Below are 16363 nucleotides of genomic sequence, written 5' to 3'. Positions count from 1 at the left end.
TGATTCTGTGATTTAAACTATTGAAAATGCTAATAAGAAAGCTAATGTAGGGAATTTTATTGTGTAAACAAATATAACATGTTTTTTCAGCATGTTTTGTTTGAAAACAATTCTGCAGTATCCAGAATACAGCAAATACCAGTTAAAATGGGGGCAGGTTCTTTCTTGAGTAAGCTGGCACAGCAGTGGAATAACCTTATCTAGAACAGGAGCCATGAACTAGCATCATTTTAGTAGGCTTTCATCAGTAAGTGCACCTTGAACAATTCCAGGAGCACTGCATTTACTATCACTCTTATCTGAGCCAAGAGCAGCATTATTTTCCTTCTGACTTTTCAGGAAGGCAAGTGACTATTGCACTGTTCCCACATGTAATGTTACTTCTTTGCAAGTTCCACCTGTAGAGGTTTTCCCGCCTTTATCAGGTAGCATGGCTCAGAGGCATTTGAGGGTTAAGATAGGCAAGTTCCTGACAGAGGTGGTTTTCACACCCCTATAGTGTTGCAGTTAGAATGATGGCTGGTGCCGCAGGATACCAGACTGAATGGAAAAGAGAAATGGTTCTCAGAAAAGTAATTTCTCTGCTGGTTTTAGGACTCTAGTCAGCCCTCAAGTAGTCAGTGGATTTGTAAAAATGTGATGGTACAGGCTTCACCAGCCACTTGCAGCTCCCAGTTTTTCATGATCTTGGCCATTCAGATGAGCACTTTTTAGGAGCCCGTGATCTTAGCTTCACTGTGCAATCTGGAGAGAGCTATTCTGACAGGAGAGGCATTTTGGTTGTGAATCATCAAGCCCGATTCAGCCTAAGGAGACTAGTTGCAGATTAAGGGACCTACAGTACCACACATAGGAAGGTTGAATTTATGAAGTACACCAAAATGTATTTGAAAAGTTAGAGCAGTAATTACCATTCTAGGGACCATGTGTGATCAGCTAACAGGGTCCCAAGGGATAAAGCAACTATAATTCAATCTTATTTAGGCCAGAAGGAATTTGCTGGCTAAGCAAGCAGCTCTGCCCCACAACAGCTTTTTAGCATGACCCAGTTCAACAGGGTGCTTCATGATGTGCCCAGCTCAAAGCATATCCTAATAATTTTATTCACCAAGGAATGTGCATAAATGCCTTGCTGAATCGGCCTAGGAGAAGAAAAGTGTTGATGGGAACAGGATGTCTATTCTTTCTTCTTCTTTGCGATCCTGCCACATCTCCTACAGCAAAATAAGCAGCACTTGACAAGAATGAAGACAGCAATGGCTGTACAGGTGAACAAGAATGCCAGAACATCCAAGCAGTGATACTGGTACCAGGTGAGATGGTGAGCAGCTGGTCTCAAGTGCTTTGCTCCTTTGTGACGCATGACAAATTCAATCCAGAAGACAGCTCTGTCCAGAGGCTTAAGTGGCTGGTCGTGGTGTATCTTGGATAACCTTAGAGCATTTTCCTTATATCTGGGGAAAAAAGAAGAAACCAAGGAGATTTGTCGCCAGTTCCTGAAACAACCCATTCAGCACCTGGCAGTCCTCTTGAGGAAGGTAGACAGCCCTGCTTTTACTTCCATCAATGTTATTTAAATATATTTGAAACTGGCCTGATTTACTCCTGTCTGCATAAAATTGGGTTATGAACAGTAATAGAGAAAGCCAATCTTTTGCAAGCAAAAGTTATTCAAAATTATTCCAGATACTCCTTTAGAAAAAGCAACATGGAACATTTGCAGCATTTTCTGCTCCAATATAATATAGTTAATCTTCTTCATAGCAGCTGATACAGGGCTGTGTTTTGGATTTGTGCTGAAAACAGTGTTGATGACACAGGGATGTTTTAGTTACTGCTGAGCAGTGCTTACACAGAGTCAAGCTCTTTTCTGCTTCCCACACTGCCCTGCCAGCGAGTAGGCTGGGGGTGCACAAGAATTTGGGGGGACACACAGCTGGGACAGCTGACCCCAACCGACCAAAGGGATATCCCACACCATGTGATGTGCTCAGCAATAAAACTAAGGGGGAGGCTGATGGCAGGGCCACATGCGCTAGATTTCATCTGGGTCTTTCGAGGTCCCTTCCAATCCCTAACATTCTGTGATTCTGTCTTTGGATGCCTGATTGTCATCCAGATTGTTATAGATCACATCCACCACAGCTAATTCCCTCATATACTGGATACCTCCATCAATGTTGGTCTGTTTGCTTTGGGAATTTGCAAGTTTTTCCTTGAAGGGCTACCTGTCCTTCACACTTGACAGGAGTTGCTGCCAAAGACTGAGGACTCCTACCTTTTTTCCAATCCCTTTGACAATGGCCTTATCCTTAGCAAGGGATCCCAGCTGCTCAGCTTCCTTACCCTCTAATTCCTGACTGATAGGTACAGTAACCTGAGGATATTAGTAACTCACGGGGAGGAGAAAGAATTGTTATGCTACGGACAGAGTAGACATAATACAACCAGAATCGTCACCCAGAGCCTCCAGAGGATTTATACTAACAGAGAAGAAGGAAGAGAGAGCAAGCAGAAAACCATGTCAGGAGCTGCTCTGGGCTTTCCAAGAACTATTTTTCTCAAAGGGATCATAAAATGTAGTATAAGGAAAATCAAATTACTGATCCCTCCTTTCTGAGAAATGCTAATTCTCAGAAATGAAAGATGGTTTTCATCTGAAACCCAAACTCCAGGTGCTCAGTATTTTTGGTTCCCAGAAGAACCAGCAGAATTTCTTACATCAGCAGCCCAAAATTTTAATAGCCTCATCTGACTGTAAGGCAAGAACAAAACTCACGTGGAATTGTTAATGACTCTATTCAGTGCATCAACTAGGTCCTGCGTCTTCAGTGTGCTGAAGTCCAGCTCAACTGCAGCTCCTTTTGCCCTCATGTGAGCAATGTTGTCGTGCTGGTCAGCAAACAAGGGAATCCCAACCATCGGGATCCCGTGGTAGATAGCTTCATAGATCCCATTGGTCCCACCATGAGTAATAAAGGCCTTCGTCAAGGGGTGGCCTGGAACGGGGAAGGAGAGGCACATGTAACAGCAGCTGTGGCAGGCTGCGTTCATGGGGACATGGGCACTGCAAACTACCTGGGCCAGTGCACTGCTAGAGAAGGGAACAGCCCTGACCTCTGGATCAGCATCAGAGCTTGCACGCTTAGCTTTCACACATTCATGTTTATTTTAATGCAATGTGTGAATCAACATGTTCCTCCAGACTACCCTAGAGTTACTTCAGTCCTCCTGCTGTTGTGCAGTTCTGGTTCTTACATGGTATCAGGTTCACAACAGCCCCTTGCTGCAGCCTTGCTTAGGTCAAGCGTTTTGAAGAATGAGCCCTGGAGGTTAACTGCAGAGGCCAAATCCAGCTCCAGAGCACATGTCTACTTGATATTTACTCCTGCCTACAGGTGGTTCTTAGCCCTTCCAGACAATTGCCACCAAGCTCTGTAAGACAGAGGCTTTTGCTTGAGAGATCCATCTTTACATCTAAGCTCAAGTTGCTGCCTTCTTGAGCCACTGCTCCCTACTCCCTTCACAGCCTGGTAGTGTCTTCCATGGTTCTTCTACAGGCAGTCACCATGAAGTCAAAAGCAAGCTAGGAATTAAGGCTCCAACAGCAAGCCTCTGCTGCTTAAGCTGCAAAACTAATTGTAGCCACAAGTATTACATGATTCTTTTGCCTGAATAAGCCATTTAGTGGAAAAACAAGGAAACAGTTTTTCCAAGGGCACAATGCATCCCAGACAGAATCAGTCTCACCAAGCAGGTCATTTTGGGGTATCCATTCATAAACCCTGGTGTTGGAGCCCAGAGTTTCTGGTTTTTTTCCTTTGTACCGCCAGAGGACCTTGAACAAAGGAAGAGTAAGATAAACATAGTGCATGTGACGTGCCCTTCTGTATTATCACATGTAATGTAGGGCTTTATCTCAAACCCACATACCTTTCCCCAGTAATTCAAATAGCTTTGGCTCCAGTTTAGCTCTTTGATGAGTTATTATGTGCTTATATAAAAATTGCATAGAGTGATTTTTATACTTTGGCCTATGGACGCATCTCCATGTCATTTGGTTCAGAGAAGGGGAAACACCAGAAGTCCCCATGAGGTGACTCAGCAGTCTGCCTCTCTGCAGAGCCCAGCTTCGCAGCTGTGGCACATCCAGCAGAGATGCAGATAAAAACCAGGACAGTCCAAATGTAAAAGGCTCGCTGAAGGCAACAAGAGTGACAAAAAACAAGGCAAGTTGTTTTAGACTCGAAAGGAAATTCACCTTTTGTGGAAGCTGGCTGAGGGCTCTGGCAATCACATTACTTTTTTCATCAGTTAGGTTGTAGACCATCGACCCAAGAGAGAATACCACGATGCCGTGTTCCCCTGAGCTCTGAACAAATTCCTCCATTTCCTAGGAGAGGCAGAAAACACAGCAAGAGTAACTATGCATTGCAGATTACACAGATTTCTGTGAACAGGGAGCATAACCTTTTTAGCTTATCAAGGAGATGATCATGGTGTATGAGCACCTCCGCTGACAGAAGGGCATTACAAAGATAGACCTGGCCCTGTGCTAAACAGGCAGTTTCTCCCCAACAAGGAGCAGGACAAGCTGAGACAGGTGACAGAAGCTTTGCCTTTTTGAAAGCAAGTCAAGCAGTTTCAGGACACATTTTCTTCAGAGCACAAGCAGCTGGAATGGATCCTGGCACTGGCGTGAGAAGGCCATACCCTGTGACACCCTCCCTAGCATAGTCAATCGTGGTTCTAGATTTTCTTGGAACAAGTACTTTGCATTTGCATCATAGCTCTGCAGGAAGGGACAGTGCTGAAAACTGACAGGGTTTTTCAGCATCCTAATCAGAGATTTATTGAGTTGCTGCTGTCACTTTGTTAGTCAGCCAGTTCTCTATTTCTTGCAATACAGCACATGTTGCTAAACAGATTTTCTACAAATCAGACCAATAGGTCTTCCTGTTCCTTTTTTTTAGTTAGTGTCATGTGAAATGGAGCAATAGCATCCAAAAGAGAATGGTTATCCATTCCCCCAACTCAACCCCTGCTACAGGGGAGTGCGAAGAGAGTTAGAAGGTTTCTTTTAGTAAACAACTATGTCCTGGTTTGGCCTAAACCAGGCCGATTTTCCTTTCAGTGATTTTCACTTTCAGCTAAGTCTCCTCTAAGTAACTGCACTTTCTGAAACTAACTGCATGTTTTGCAGACAGTGTCTGCTTCCAGGACTGATAACGCTCGAAGTTTGTAGTTATCGCTGAGGCACCGGTAGGGATGTTGTGCAGTAAGGCTCTTGCTGTACTTAGTCTTAGAGAAACCAAGGTCACTGCTGAATTCCTCACTGCTTACGAGTGAAGAGCCAAAGGGGGGTCGCACCTGCAGGGGGGAGCAGACAGGGCAGGTGACCCAAAATTGACCAACGAGGGTATTCCATCCCATACACGTCATTCTCAGTATAAAGCGGGGGGATCACGAGGGTCTCGCTCTCTTTCTGCTATGGCCGGTGTCCAAGGAGGACTCCGTCTGTTTTCCTGCTGCCCCCGATCCCGATCTGTGCATCCCTGAATCCAGCTCTCGACCGTCGCTAGGCCCAGCCTGGGCCTTCCCGGAGCCTGCCCTGCAGTGCCGGTGGTGACGTGGCTGACTTCAGGGGAGCTCAATCTTGGTTTTGTATATATATTTGTATATATTTGATTATTTCTATTATTATTATTATACTCTTTTTCATTATTATAGTTTATTAAAACTGTTTTAACTTTCCAACCCGGAAGTCTCTCTCCCCTTTCCCTTTCCCTTTGGGGGGAGGGGGGGGATAACAGAGAGCATCTGCCACAGGTTTAATAGCCGGCCCAGCTTTAAACCGTGACAGATTTATTGGCGCCCAACATGGGGCACGAGAGAAGCTCCGACAGGTTGCTCTGATAAGTCGAATCCCAGCTCCAGTGGGAGGAGACCCGGAGAGCTCAGCTGAGAGAGTATCAGAGTTCTTCCTTTGAGATTTACGAGGGGTTGGAAATTAAAACAGATAGCGAAGATGGCAATGTCATTTTTGAACGCTGTGCTATCTCGTCTCTTTATTAAGCCTTTTACAGAGTTAAGTGTAATAATACCTTACTTGCCGTTGTTTGTTAGTGTTTATGTGCAGTTTATCACTGCTGGCTACTGGTCAACATGCATTGTTTTGTTATGGCATTTCGTACGGATTTATGTCGTGATAAACTGGGCTGTTACTATTCTGACCTCGGCGCCCAACGTGGGGCACGAACCCACGACCCTGGGATTAAGAGTCCCATGCTCTACCGACTGAGCTAGCCAGGCAGGAAAATAAAAACCATGACAAACTTGCACTGAAAATACCATACCTCCTCTAAGACTTCTACAGGAGTGATAATCTAGACCAGAGCTTGTCGTGTTGCCGTCATCAGTATCTGGGAGTTTCAAACTCCACCTGAATATTGCCAGTCACAGCAGAGTGTAGACTGGAGATGCTGAGTATTTCACTCCCTTCAAGACGTCTTAAACTAAGCAACAATAGAAAAAGTGTTTATCACTCGTCTCTTTCTGCAAGTCTTGACTCCATTTTGTCTATAAAGAATTTGTCCCATCACAGTGCCTTTTTGCATCAGGTATTTCAATGTTATCATGGGCTGCAAGTCTGTATCTTAGAATTAAATCTTACACCTAACTACTCTGAGGTAGCACCTATTTTAGCACCTGTTTTTCCTAAAAAAAAACCTGTATTCCCTCCTGCTGACCTCAGCTATCCTCTCTTAAGACAGCAGGCTGTAAACCCTGTCCTCAGTTTGCACAAGTACGGACAGATTGCTAAATAGCTTCGTGTTCCCCACTGGCAGCAGAGCATCTTCTTTAAGAATGAGCTTTCTCAGGACATGACTTGCACAGTTGATCAGGGAGAGAAACAGGTTTTCTTCTGCTAGACAAATGACCAACGAACCACAGAACAAAGCTGAGATACCTTTGGTAACGGCTTTGCAGGCTGGCAATGAAGTCCTCCAACAAACTCAAAGTTGGGCAGGAAAGGGCGTGGAAATTCAAAATCCCAGTATGTTCTGATTAACCATATCTCTGCTTTCCCCATTGTCTCACACAGGGTGGTGGGCCTTCCTGTGGACAAGGTACAAGGATTTTACAACGTGCATTGGAGCAGTCTTGTTTGCTGTAGATTGCAAAATAGGAGCCTTACCTTTTGTCTTTTGGCACTCCCAGTCAGTGTAGTCTATCAAATAATGCATGAAATGAAAACATGGACAAATCCAGATCTGTTCCATGTCCTGTCCTGTCTTTGGCCTTAGCAGATTGCCACGAACAAGGCTATATGATTTTTAAAAGGATTTTGAACCTTCAGGATTAATTCAGAACAGTGCAAGAGTAAGTGGGAAGTGTTTAGTTTCTGTGATACAGCAGTGCAATTCTCGTACCGCTGAAAGACTTCGTTACCTGTACTTGTAATAAAAATGCACTTTGGGGTAGAGAACAATCACAGAAAATTTAGTTCCAATTAAAAAATAAATTAATCACAAAGTGATTATCACCAGTCAGGGAGGAGGAAAGTTTTTAAACAAAGTTCTGTGGCATTTTTCAAGTGGTGACTCAGTCAGTGGCTGCTCAGACTACAATAAAAGACAGATACAGCCATCCCTAGTTCTCTTAGGAACTGGGTCAGCTCCTTCTGACACATATTGGGAAAATTTGGCCAAATCCATAGATGCTTTGAATGTCATTTTATGCAAAATCCAATGTCTAGAAATCCATCTATAGAAAAAAAATCCAATGAGTAAAACTGTTTTATAGCTTCCCCTTTGGAAAAATATATATTTTCAGGTACATGTTGCAAGTTCTTTTTGCGGTGTTTTCCCCAAAAAGTGGAACTGGGGAGTAAACGGGTTAGAAGTATTGGTAAGTTATTGTCCAAAACCAGCCTAATGCAAGCAGGAAGCAAGCAAAGTAAGCAGCAAGATAAAAATTATCTGTTGGGTATCTTCTTATAGTACTTGATCAGTGCTACAATTTACACCAGTATTTTTTTTTATTTTATTTTAAGGGAAGAGGAATGAGTCAGTTACAAAGTTACTGGAGTGAAAATTAAGCCTGCATTACAAGTAGAGTGATATAAAGGTGTAATTAAGTCTTATGTGGTATTTAAAAAAAAAATCAATCCAGGGAAAAGGGACTAGTTTGCAGGGCACCGAGGCGTTCTCGGGAAACGCAGGAAGAGATTGGAGGGCAACAGAACAGATTCCCCTGTGCTTGCTGTTCACTTGTTACCTGCCTAAGCATAGATAGTCTGTACAAGATTCAAAGTCCATTGAACTAAAAGGTCTCTTTAACAGACTTTGAATCATGCCTGAGTTGTACTAGGTTGGAAAAAAATTTCAGGTAGGTATGTAGTTTAAGGAGACTATTTCAAAGTCTGAATGGTGGATAAAAGGGCAAAGTGACAGTTCTCAGCATTTATTATTGGAGAATATGAACTCACGCTTAGCCTCCTGTACTACCCAGGGTTGCAAGATGATACCTCCAGACGATGCACGCAATGTGAATGAAGGGTGTTTTTTTGCTTTGTGGTTGTCCAGAGACAATCAGTGTTCCTAGTTACAACAGAGATAACTCCATCCCTGTGTTGTCAATGGAGCTGTCTCCAGTGCCCTACACTTAGTTAAGGAATGATTTTGCCCTCCAGCCTTTATCTGCTACCTTCTTAATTGTAGAAGTGCCTGTCATCAAGATGGAGAGGCAACAACTGTCCTCTGAAAGCACTAAAATGGGCATACAGCTCGATGCAAGAGCTCACCAGCAGTATCATCACTAACAAAAATTAGAACTATGTGCTCTAAAGATCCTCAAGAGGAACTAAAGCAAAACTGCACTGGTGTCTGTTAGACTAGACCAGATCTAAAAGGGAAAGCACAGCCTCCATGTGACCAAAATGGGATTACCCTCTCTGCTGGCCATCGAGAAAGAGTATTTTAAGACAACAGCATTGAGCTCCCAAAACATTCAAAAGACACAACCTATGCAAGAGGAGAAACCACTCAACCTTACCTTAATGCCTTACCTAAGACATTACTGTAGTACCCATCCCATTTGTCTTGCCAAAACTTCAAGAAAAATAAATCCATGTAAAAGTAAAAGAGGAAGTTCTGTAGTCTTTCCACAAAGGACATCTGATCTGTCAGCCCCCTTGTGCTAGCAGGCACATAAGAAGGTGGGGACGGGAGCCCACCGCACAGCCACTCTACCACATTCCCATCAGAGAAGCGGAAGCTGTAGACAAAAGGGATTGCGAGGATTTCTGCTACAAGCTCCCCACCTAGAGCCAGAGGGTCAGCAATCAGAACATCAAATTTGGTCTGCTGCAGCTTTGCTGTCAGCTGAGGATTCATCACCAAGGTGTCACAGACCTGCCCTGACATATTGTTAAAGACCTCCAGGTCCTCTTTCATGCTCCACATGATATCCCAGAGGGAGAGATTAGAGACCTCATTCATCCAGAAATTGAGGAAGTCCTCCAAGATAGCATCCAGGGTCTTCTGGGTAAAGGGGACTTGCAGGACCTCAAAAGTGAAGGGGGAGGAGGTGTCTTGGTAGTTGATGAGCAGATTGCTTGAGGGCACCAGCACAGTCACTTCATGACCCCGGAGAACAAGCTCTTCCAGCAGCACTTTCACATTGATTCAGTGACTTGCATCGGTGGGCCAGACCACCACCTTCCCACAAAAGCCAGCGCTCCAGCAGCCTACGTAGGCCCAGAGCAGCCAGGGAAACCTTGACCCCCTCATCTCGGCAGTCCATGTACAACTCTGGTCTGACCGAGCTGGAAGCAGTTCACTGCTCCAGTGTGGAAACACTTTAGAGCCAGCCAATAACAGTGAGATCGACTTGGCACCGAGCTTGGCAAGAGGTCATGTCAGAACACAACACTCATAGGAGGACTGAGCAAGCAGCAAATCCTGTTCTGGAGTCTCCTGCAGAACCACAGCTCATCTCCAAATGGCGGCAACTCCTGTTTCTGCTCACCACAAAGTGCATTTTGCAGCACGTGAGGACCAGAAGGCCGTTCCCTGTGTTGTGGTTTAATCTTGATAGGCAGCTAAACACCACAGAGCCTCTCACTCCCCCACAATAGGAGGTGAAAAAGAAGGGCAAAAGTTAGAAAACTCATGGTTGAGATATAGACAGCATAATAAGAAAAAAAGCAAACATAAACCCAAGAAAAACAAGTAATGCAAAAAGAGCAATTGCTCACCTCCGGCCAACCAGTGCCCAGCCAGTCCCTGAGCAACAGCAGCCCTGGCAAACTTCCCACCCCCTGCAGCTTATTTTGCTGAGCACAACATCACATGGTATGGGAAGTCCCTTTGGTCAGCTGGGGTCAGCTGTCCCAGCTGTGTCCCCTCCCAACTTCTTGTTCACCCCCAGCCTACTCCCTGGGAGGAGCAGTGTGAGAAGCAGAAAAAGCCTTGATGCTGCCTAAGCACTACTCAGCGATAACTAAAGCATCCCTGTGTTATCAACTCTGTTACCATCACGAATCCAAAACAGAGCCGCATGCAAGCTACTATGAAGAAAATTAATTCTATTCCAGCCAAAATCAGTATACCCTCATACTAGATCTTCAAGGTGAAGATACACATTCCTGTACCAAGCAGGAGCTCAGGCTAGGTAAAGCACATGAGCAGCCCATGGGACTTTTTTGACAGCTACAGGATGAACCCCACTTTATCACTTGACTGCAGCCTAGATTTGCTTCTTTGACCTGTAAGAACCAACCTACCTGTAAAGCTTGTTACGATTTTTATCTCCTCATTTACTAGGTGCAAAATGGCCTGCAGCGATTCACAACTAGCCCACAGGGTGCTTTAGTTCTGTCCTCTTTATAACCAGATGCTGTGGACACACAGCACTGCTGCTGGAAGGACACAGTCCTGGTAGAGATGACTCCAGCATCAGGCCACCTCAGGAGAGAAACAGGAGGAGGTGAGGAGCACAGGTTTTGCTCACCTTGCTGCTTCTGTGCCCTCTCTCAGGAAGATGCTGCAAACTGGCATCAGTGTATCCATATCATGTAGTCCAGGACAGATACTGCCAAGACAAGAGACCTGACTTCTCCTCTTCACTGTATCCTGCAGGTGTAGTGGAGGTGCTTGGTGCTACTAATGTGTTCAGGGAAAAGAACAGGCAGCTGCTCTCTCCTGAGCAGGGGGCGAATGAGGCTCAGACTGAGTCTAAACAGGGCCTGAGCCCTCCTCCAGGAGCTCAGCACAGCCACATGAGCTCCCCTCACTAGACTGAGTGGAGCAAGCAGTCTTTCATGATGCTTCAGCCTCATCACTTGAAAGAGCCTTGAGGTAGCGCTAGGAAAGCAGCTAGAATAATAAGAACCCTGAAGAAGATTTTCCAACGAGAAAGAGAAGGTGCATGCATACACTGCAGGAGCTGGGACATTGCCCCATTTCTGTGAGATGCTAGCCCCTTCCTTTCACACCTCCTTCAGCACTGGATACACTCCAGATCAAAGCATATCACAGGCAGGGTAGAGAACAGCTAACACAGCTAACAAAACAGGTATTGCACATGGAGCCTTAAATGCTAAACCCCACATTTAACAACAAAAAAGACAAGATCCAAGCAGCTCTGAGGCTTACACACCAGGAGATCAGCAAACCGTGCTTCTGCCAGCACAAGATTTTCTCATCTCTGTCAAAAATGATAAGTAACACAAGTAAACACACAGCTAGGTACCCTAATAGTAGGATATCTTAACAACTTTGCTCTCTTAGCAGAATTACACCCTACTAGTGAAATATAAATAAAAACACTTAGAATCTTATATTGAAATAGTATCCATTTTATCTGCTCACCAACAATGCATGTATGTTTGCCCTGTTTCCTTTTAAGCATTACAGTAATCACTTAGAGCAAAAATGTGAAAATAATTATGCAACTCTTATTTAGAAAATAAAAAACTTCTAAATAATTACAACTATCTTCTAATATTTTTTGAGACACTTTCAGAAAAGCAAAGAACCCTGTCTTTGTTGAGGGCCTTTTATCACTGTAAATTGGGGCTCAGCTGCTCTCCCAAGGTTTCGAAAGACCAGAGTAGGCCATTATCTCTCATTTCAGGATAAACTAGCAGCAAGAAGGGTGCTAGGGGAAAAAAGGTAGTATTGTTGTATAGCTTTCCAAAACCATTTTTTATTTCTACTTCAAAAGATTTAATTCAGTACTAGTGTTTGGTGGGTATATAGTATTATTTTGCTGTTCTTAGTGTTTGTCATGATTCAACTATGAGTATGACTGATAAGCACTGTTTCAAGTGGCTTTAGCACTGTTTTACCTATCCTAGAAGTACCTGTACGGACTTAATCCTGTTCGTAATCCCGTACTCATGTAGCAGGTCAGGATTAAAAGGTAACATTTGTACTTGCCCGGATTGTTTGACTTGACACAGGAATTTTGGAAGAAGGAGAGTGAGTTCAGGGCTGTCTTGCTCCCAATTTGTGCCTTAACCTCTAAGCTCTGGGTATTTACTCTTGTGTGTACAGCAGATGTAATTTCTGGAAGTAAGAGCAGCCTTACCTAAAACATCACTGTAGTATTGATCCCAGCTTCCCCAGAGAACGTAATGATACATGATATCCTGCACAGTGTAGGTGAAGATGTTTTTTAGCCTTTCCAGGAAGGACATCCTATCTGTTAGGCGGCTTAGGGTGGCTGGTACGTAGGAAGGAGGTGCTGGGAGTGTCCCACAGAGCCGCTCCACTGTGTTTCCCACGGAGAACCGAATGGTGTATATGAAGGGGATACCCAGCTTCTCAGCAAACAGCTCCCCACTGGGTGTCAGTGGGTCTGCCAAGAGGACATCGAAGGTGGATGCCCTCAGTCTCTCCAGCAGCGCCTCATTCTTCAGGACTCCATCACAAATGATTTTGGTTGTGTTCTCCAGCTTGTACACCAGTTGAGCTACCTTGTAAAGACTTTCCCAGACAAGTAGCACTCTCTCCTGGTAAAACCAAAAATAGAAAGCTTCTTCCAGTAAGGTAGCCATCTCCTTTTTGGTGATCGGCACCTCAACCACCTCAAAGCGGAAGGGTGAGGGCTGTGGGGGGTCGAGGATGAGGAAGCACGAAGGCAGCAGCACGGTCACCTCATGGCCCCGGGCCACAAGCTCCTGGAGTATGTACTCCATGTTCAGCCAGTGGCTGTTGTCAGCCGGCCAGACTAACACCTTCCCCGCGAACCCCCAGCCCGACACAGCCAGCAGCCACAGCACTGCCACCTCCTTCCCAGCCATAGCCGGCCCTGCGTGGCCGTGCCCCCGCGGCCTGCCGCCACCGTCACGGGCGGCCCCAGCGCTGCCAGGCTGGGCTGGGCATGCGTGACCCTGCCGTGCTCCGGAGGGCGGGGAGCCGGGGTAGCTGGGTGAAATCCCGTAATGGCTTGTGTCCCTGGGGGAAAAGGTGACTGGGGACAGCTGGCACCATCTGCTGGTAAACATCTTGCTGAAGCTGGAAGATGTGCTTCCTCTGGAGCAGCGGGGAGACCTGTCAGCCCTGGGGGGCTCACTCCAGCGAGGGTTGTGTCCTGTTGGCACCCGGCCCTCCTGCCTGTCTAACGACAGTCTCTGTTATTTGCTTGGTAGAAGGGGCGACTTTTTCATTCTTCTGGCTCTTTGAAGCACAGATGGGTACACAGCGAAGACGTTCACCCACTGTGTGGGCACCCTTTTGCTTTGTAAACCCACTGAGTGTACATTTACAGTGCACTTAAGGGGGTGATCCAGGGCTGCAGCTAAAAAGCTGCATCTCAAGGTGGGTGAAACTACACGGCAAGTGACTCCAATATCAGAGTAAAACTGTCCTCATGTGAACTTGCCTCTTCCAGAGCATGCATCGCGGGAGGCCAGAGCTGCTAGGTGCTGGTGTGGGCTGTCCTGCCTGCCACTAGGTGCCAATTATGCACTATAAATTGAACCAGAAAATCTGTTAAACAGTTTTATTTATGGACACCCTTCTGATGTGCATTTAAGAAATAATGTAAGTCCTCTTCACTGTGCTAAAAATTACCATTACCGGGCTTCTTCCCAGCTCTGCTACACAATGTTTTCCTAATGTTGTTGTGCAAGGCTTTTGCTATGGCTTCTGTGCTGCCTAGAGCATCCTTTCCAGGATGAAACTGAGGGTGATGGAAGCAGTTGGACTATGAGAAGCCAAGCTGAGATACCTCATCTGCTGCGCACATGACAACAGTTTGGTATACTTGTGGAGTCCTGCAGCACGCAGGTATTTGCAGGCAATTGAACCCTGAGAGATTTGCAAGTGCTGGTTTTCATGAGCTCAATGGGAGATTACTAAAAATGGCATGTTGATCATGTTATTAATAGTTAAATAAACATATTTTTCTACATATTCATTCAAAACTGTCCAGAAGAAAAGCCTGCAGAGGAAGACTTGTAGCTTTCACTGTTTGCTTGGGGGTGGAGGGTATGTTTTAAATAAAACTTGTTTTGTGCAGAGAAGATGATTGGGTTTATATGACCAGTGATGTAAGTGAAGTCCCTATTACAAAGCCACAATGCATTTCAGTATTGCTACTGAGGGTGGCAGGGTTGGCTCGTAATTCACCTGCTCCCCCTCCTTGTTATGATACTCTGGATTAGGAAAAGAGCTCTGTTCCTGGCTGCTTTCTGTGCAAGCAGTCATTGGAGGGGGAAATGTGTAAGCTGAGCTCCCTTGCTGAGGGCCCTATATGGTGTAGAAATTGTTTCAACCTCCACGTTAAAAATAATTATGGCAAAAGTCAAAATCCATCAACTGGGATGACCACTGATCCCTGTCTTAATGCAATGGCATAGCAGCACAGCACCCTGACAGGGGACTGGGTGCAACTGATGGACCCTGGTGGCTTATTCCCTTTTCCACATAGGGACATAATGACAAAGTTCTTGCTGACCTCTCTCAGACCTCGACTTTGCGACCCTGTGAGGTTCCTAACTCTGCAGGTCGTAAGGCGGAAGGCTGTGTAATGAGAAGTGATGCAGCAGAAGGCTTACCTAAGACCTTGCTATAGTAGATATCCCATTCTCCCCAGTAACTCTGAAAAACGTAGTCTTGCAGGTGGTAAGACACGATGTTTTTTATTCTCTCGACAAAGGACATGCAGTCGGTGAGCTCGGACAGGGCTGCGGGCACGTAGGACGGTGGGGCTGGGACCTTGCCACAGTGCCTTTCCACAGTGGAGGCCAGGGAGAAGCGCAGCGAGTAGATGAAGGGGACGGCCAGCTTGAGAGCCAGGAGGTCCCCACAGAGGGTCACTGGGTCTGACAGCAGCACGTCATAGCTAGACCCCTGCAGCTGGGCCATCAGCTCTCGTTTGGTTAGCACCACGTCACACATGAGCCTGTTCATCTGGTGCCAGTTTTTGGACAGTTTTCCCAGTTCCTTGTAAAACTGCCAGAAGGTCAAAGTGGTTGGCCTGTTATTCAGCCACAGTGCCACTACATCCTCGATCAGGTTCTCAATGGTGTCTTTCTTGAAGGGCACATTATAGACCTCAAAATTCTCCACGTCCTCAGCCCTGGGTTTAATGAAGAGGGAAGCGTTGGATACCAGGACGGTAACACTGTGCCCATGGCGGATGAGCTCCTGTATAACTATCTTCATGTTCAGCCAGTGGCTGCCTTCCGTTGGCCAGACCAACACATTCCCACAGAAGACAGGCCCTACAAGAGCAACCTGAAAAAGGAGCAACTGGAGATATTTCTTAAAGCTGGTGGCTTTTGTGGCCATGGCAGTGTTAAGGACTAGATAGCCTGGAAGTTCTCCCTTCCAGCCGGGAGTGCTGCACCTCTGTGTTGTGTTTGATGGCTCTTTACTAGCACGCTTAGCAAAAGCAAGAGTTTGCTGTTGCACGGGTGGGACCTTTAAAACCCATGTTTGGTCTCAAGTCTGAAAAGACAGAAAAGGATATTTGGTGATTCACTTTTCCCTTTCTGCCTTCTACTCTGTTAGTTTCCCCCTGAGGGAACTCCTTTCCCTGGTTAGCAGGGTGGCAGCAATCCCCACTGCTGTCAAAGGTCTGCCTTCAAGATATTCCCTTTGCATAGGAAGAATGTAATCCTTAATTTTTTTTATACCTTTTGTAGCTTCTCTGAGGAATCCTTACCATGAAATAAAAGCAAATAACAGGGGATCTCTTCTAGCTGTGTAATTATGGTATCAGTAAATGCTGGCAGATTTACTGTAAGTATTAGCAAATAAGTGGCACTGCTGCTAACACTGGAGAAATACTGAGATTTGCTGGAGAATGTATGACCATATCTGATTTTAAAATGCCTGTTTTCAGT

General features: G+C 45.5%; 1 protein-coding gene and 1 non-coding gene across 2 annotated transcripts; both read right to left on the bottom strand.

The window, feature by feature from the left end:
• Window positions 1-1177: 1177 nt before the first annotated feature.
• Window positions 1178-15806, bottom strand: LOC137664797 (UDP-glucuronosyltransferase 2A2-like). Its single transcript, XM_068403284.1, has 6 exons — window positions 15071-15806; window positions 6971-7119; window positions 4262-4393; window positions 3751-3838; window positions 2780-2999; window positions 1178-1454 (listed from the first exon to the last, which is right to left on the bottom strand). Exons 1-6 carry the CDS (start codon window positions 15804-15806, stop codon window positions 1178-1180), a joined length of 1602 nt encoding a protein of 533 aa, XP_068259385.1.
• On the bottom strand, window positions 6240-6312 carry TRNAK-CUU (transfer RNA lysine (anticodon CUU)). Its single transcript has one exon. It is a non-coding gene; the product is annotated as a tRNA-Lys (tRNA).
• Window positions 15807-16363: the final 557 nt, after the last annotated feature.

This window comes from Nyctibius grandis, chromosome 6 (genome assembly GCF_013368605.1).
Source record: "Nyctibius grandis isolate bNycGra1 chromosome 6, bNycGra1.pri, whole genome shotgun sequence".
NCBI classification, from domain to species: Eukaryota; Metazoa; Chordata; class Aves; order Nyctibiiformes; family Nyctibiidae; genus Nyctibius; species Nyctibius grandis.
This window is presented reverse-complemented; position numbering and strand designations above follow the sequence as displayed.

Bases quoted from the DNA above. Each gene is read 5' to 3' on its own strand.
- LOC137664797 (XM_068403284.1), bottom strand. From the start codon at position 15,806: ATGGCCACAAAAGCCACCAGCTTTAAGAAATATCTCCAGTTGCTCCTT. The intron at 4,394-6,970 runs GTATCTCAGCTT...TGCCTCTCCTAG, and splicing joins CTGCAAAGCCGTTACCAAAG to GAAATGGAGGAATTTGTTCA. The intron at 3,000-3,750 runs GTGAGACTGATT...TCCCCGTTCCAG, and splicing joins ACCCCAAAATGACCTGCTTG to GCCACCCCTTGACGAAGGCC.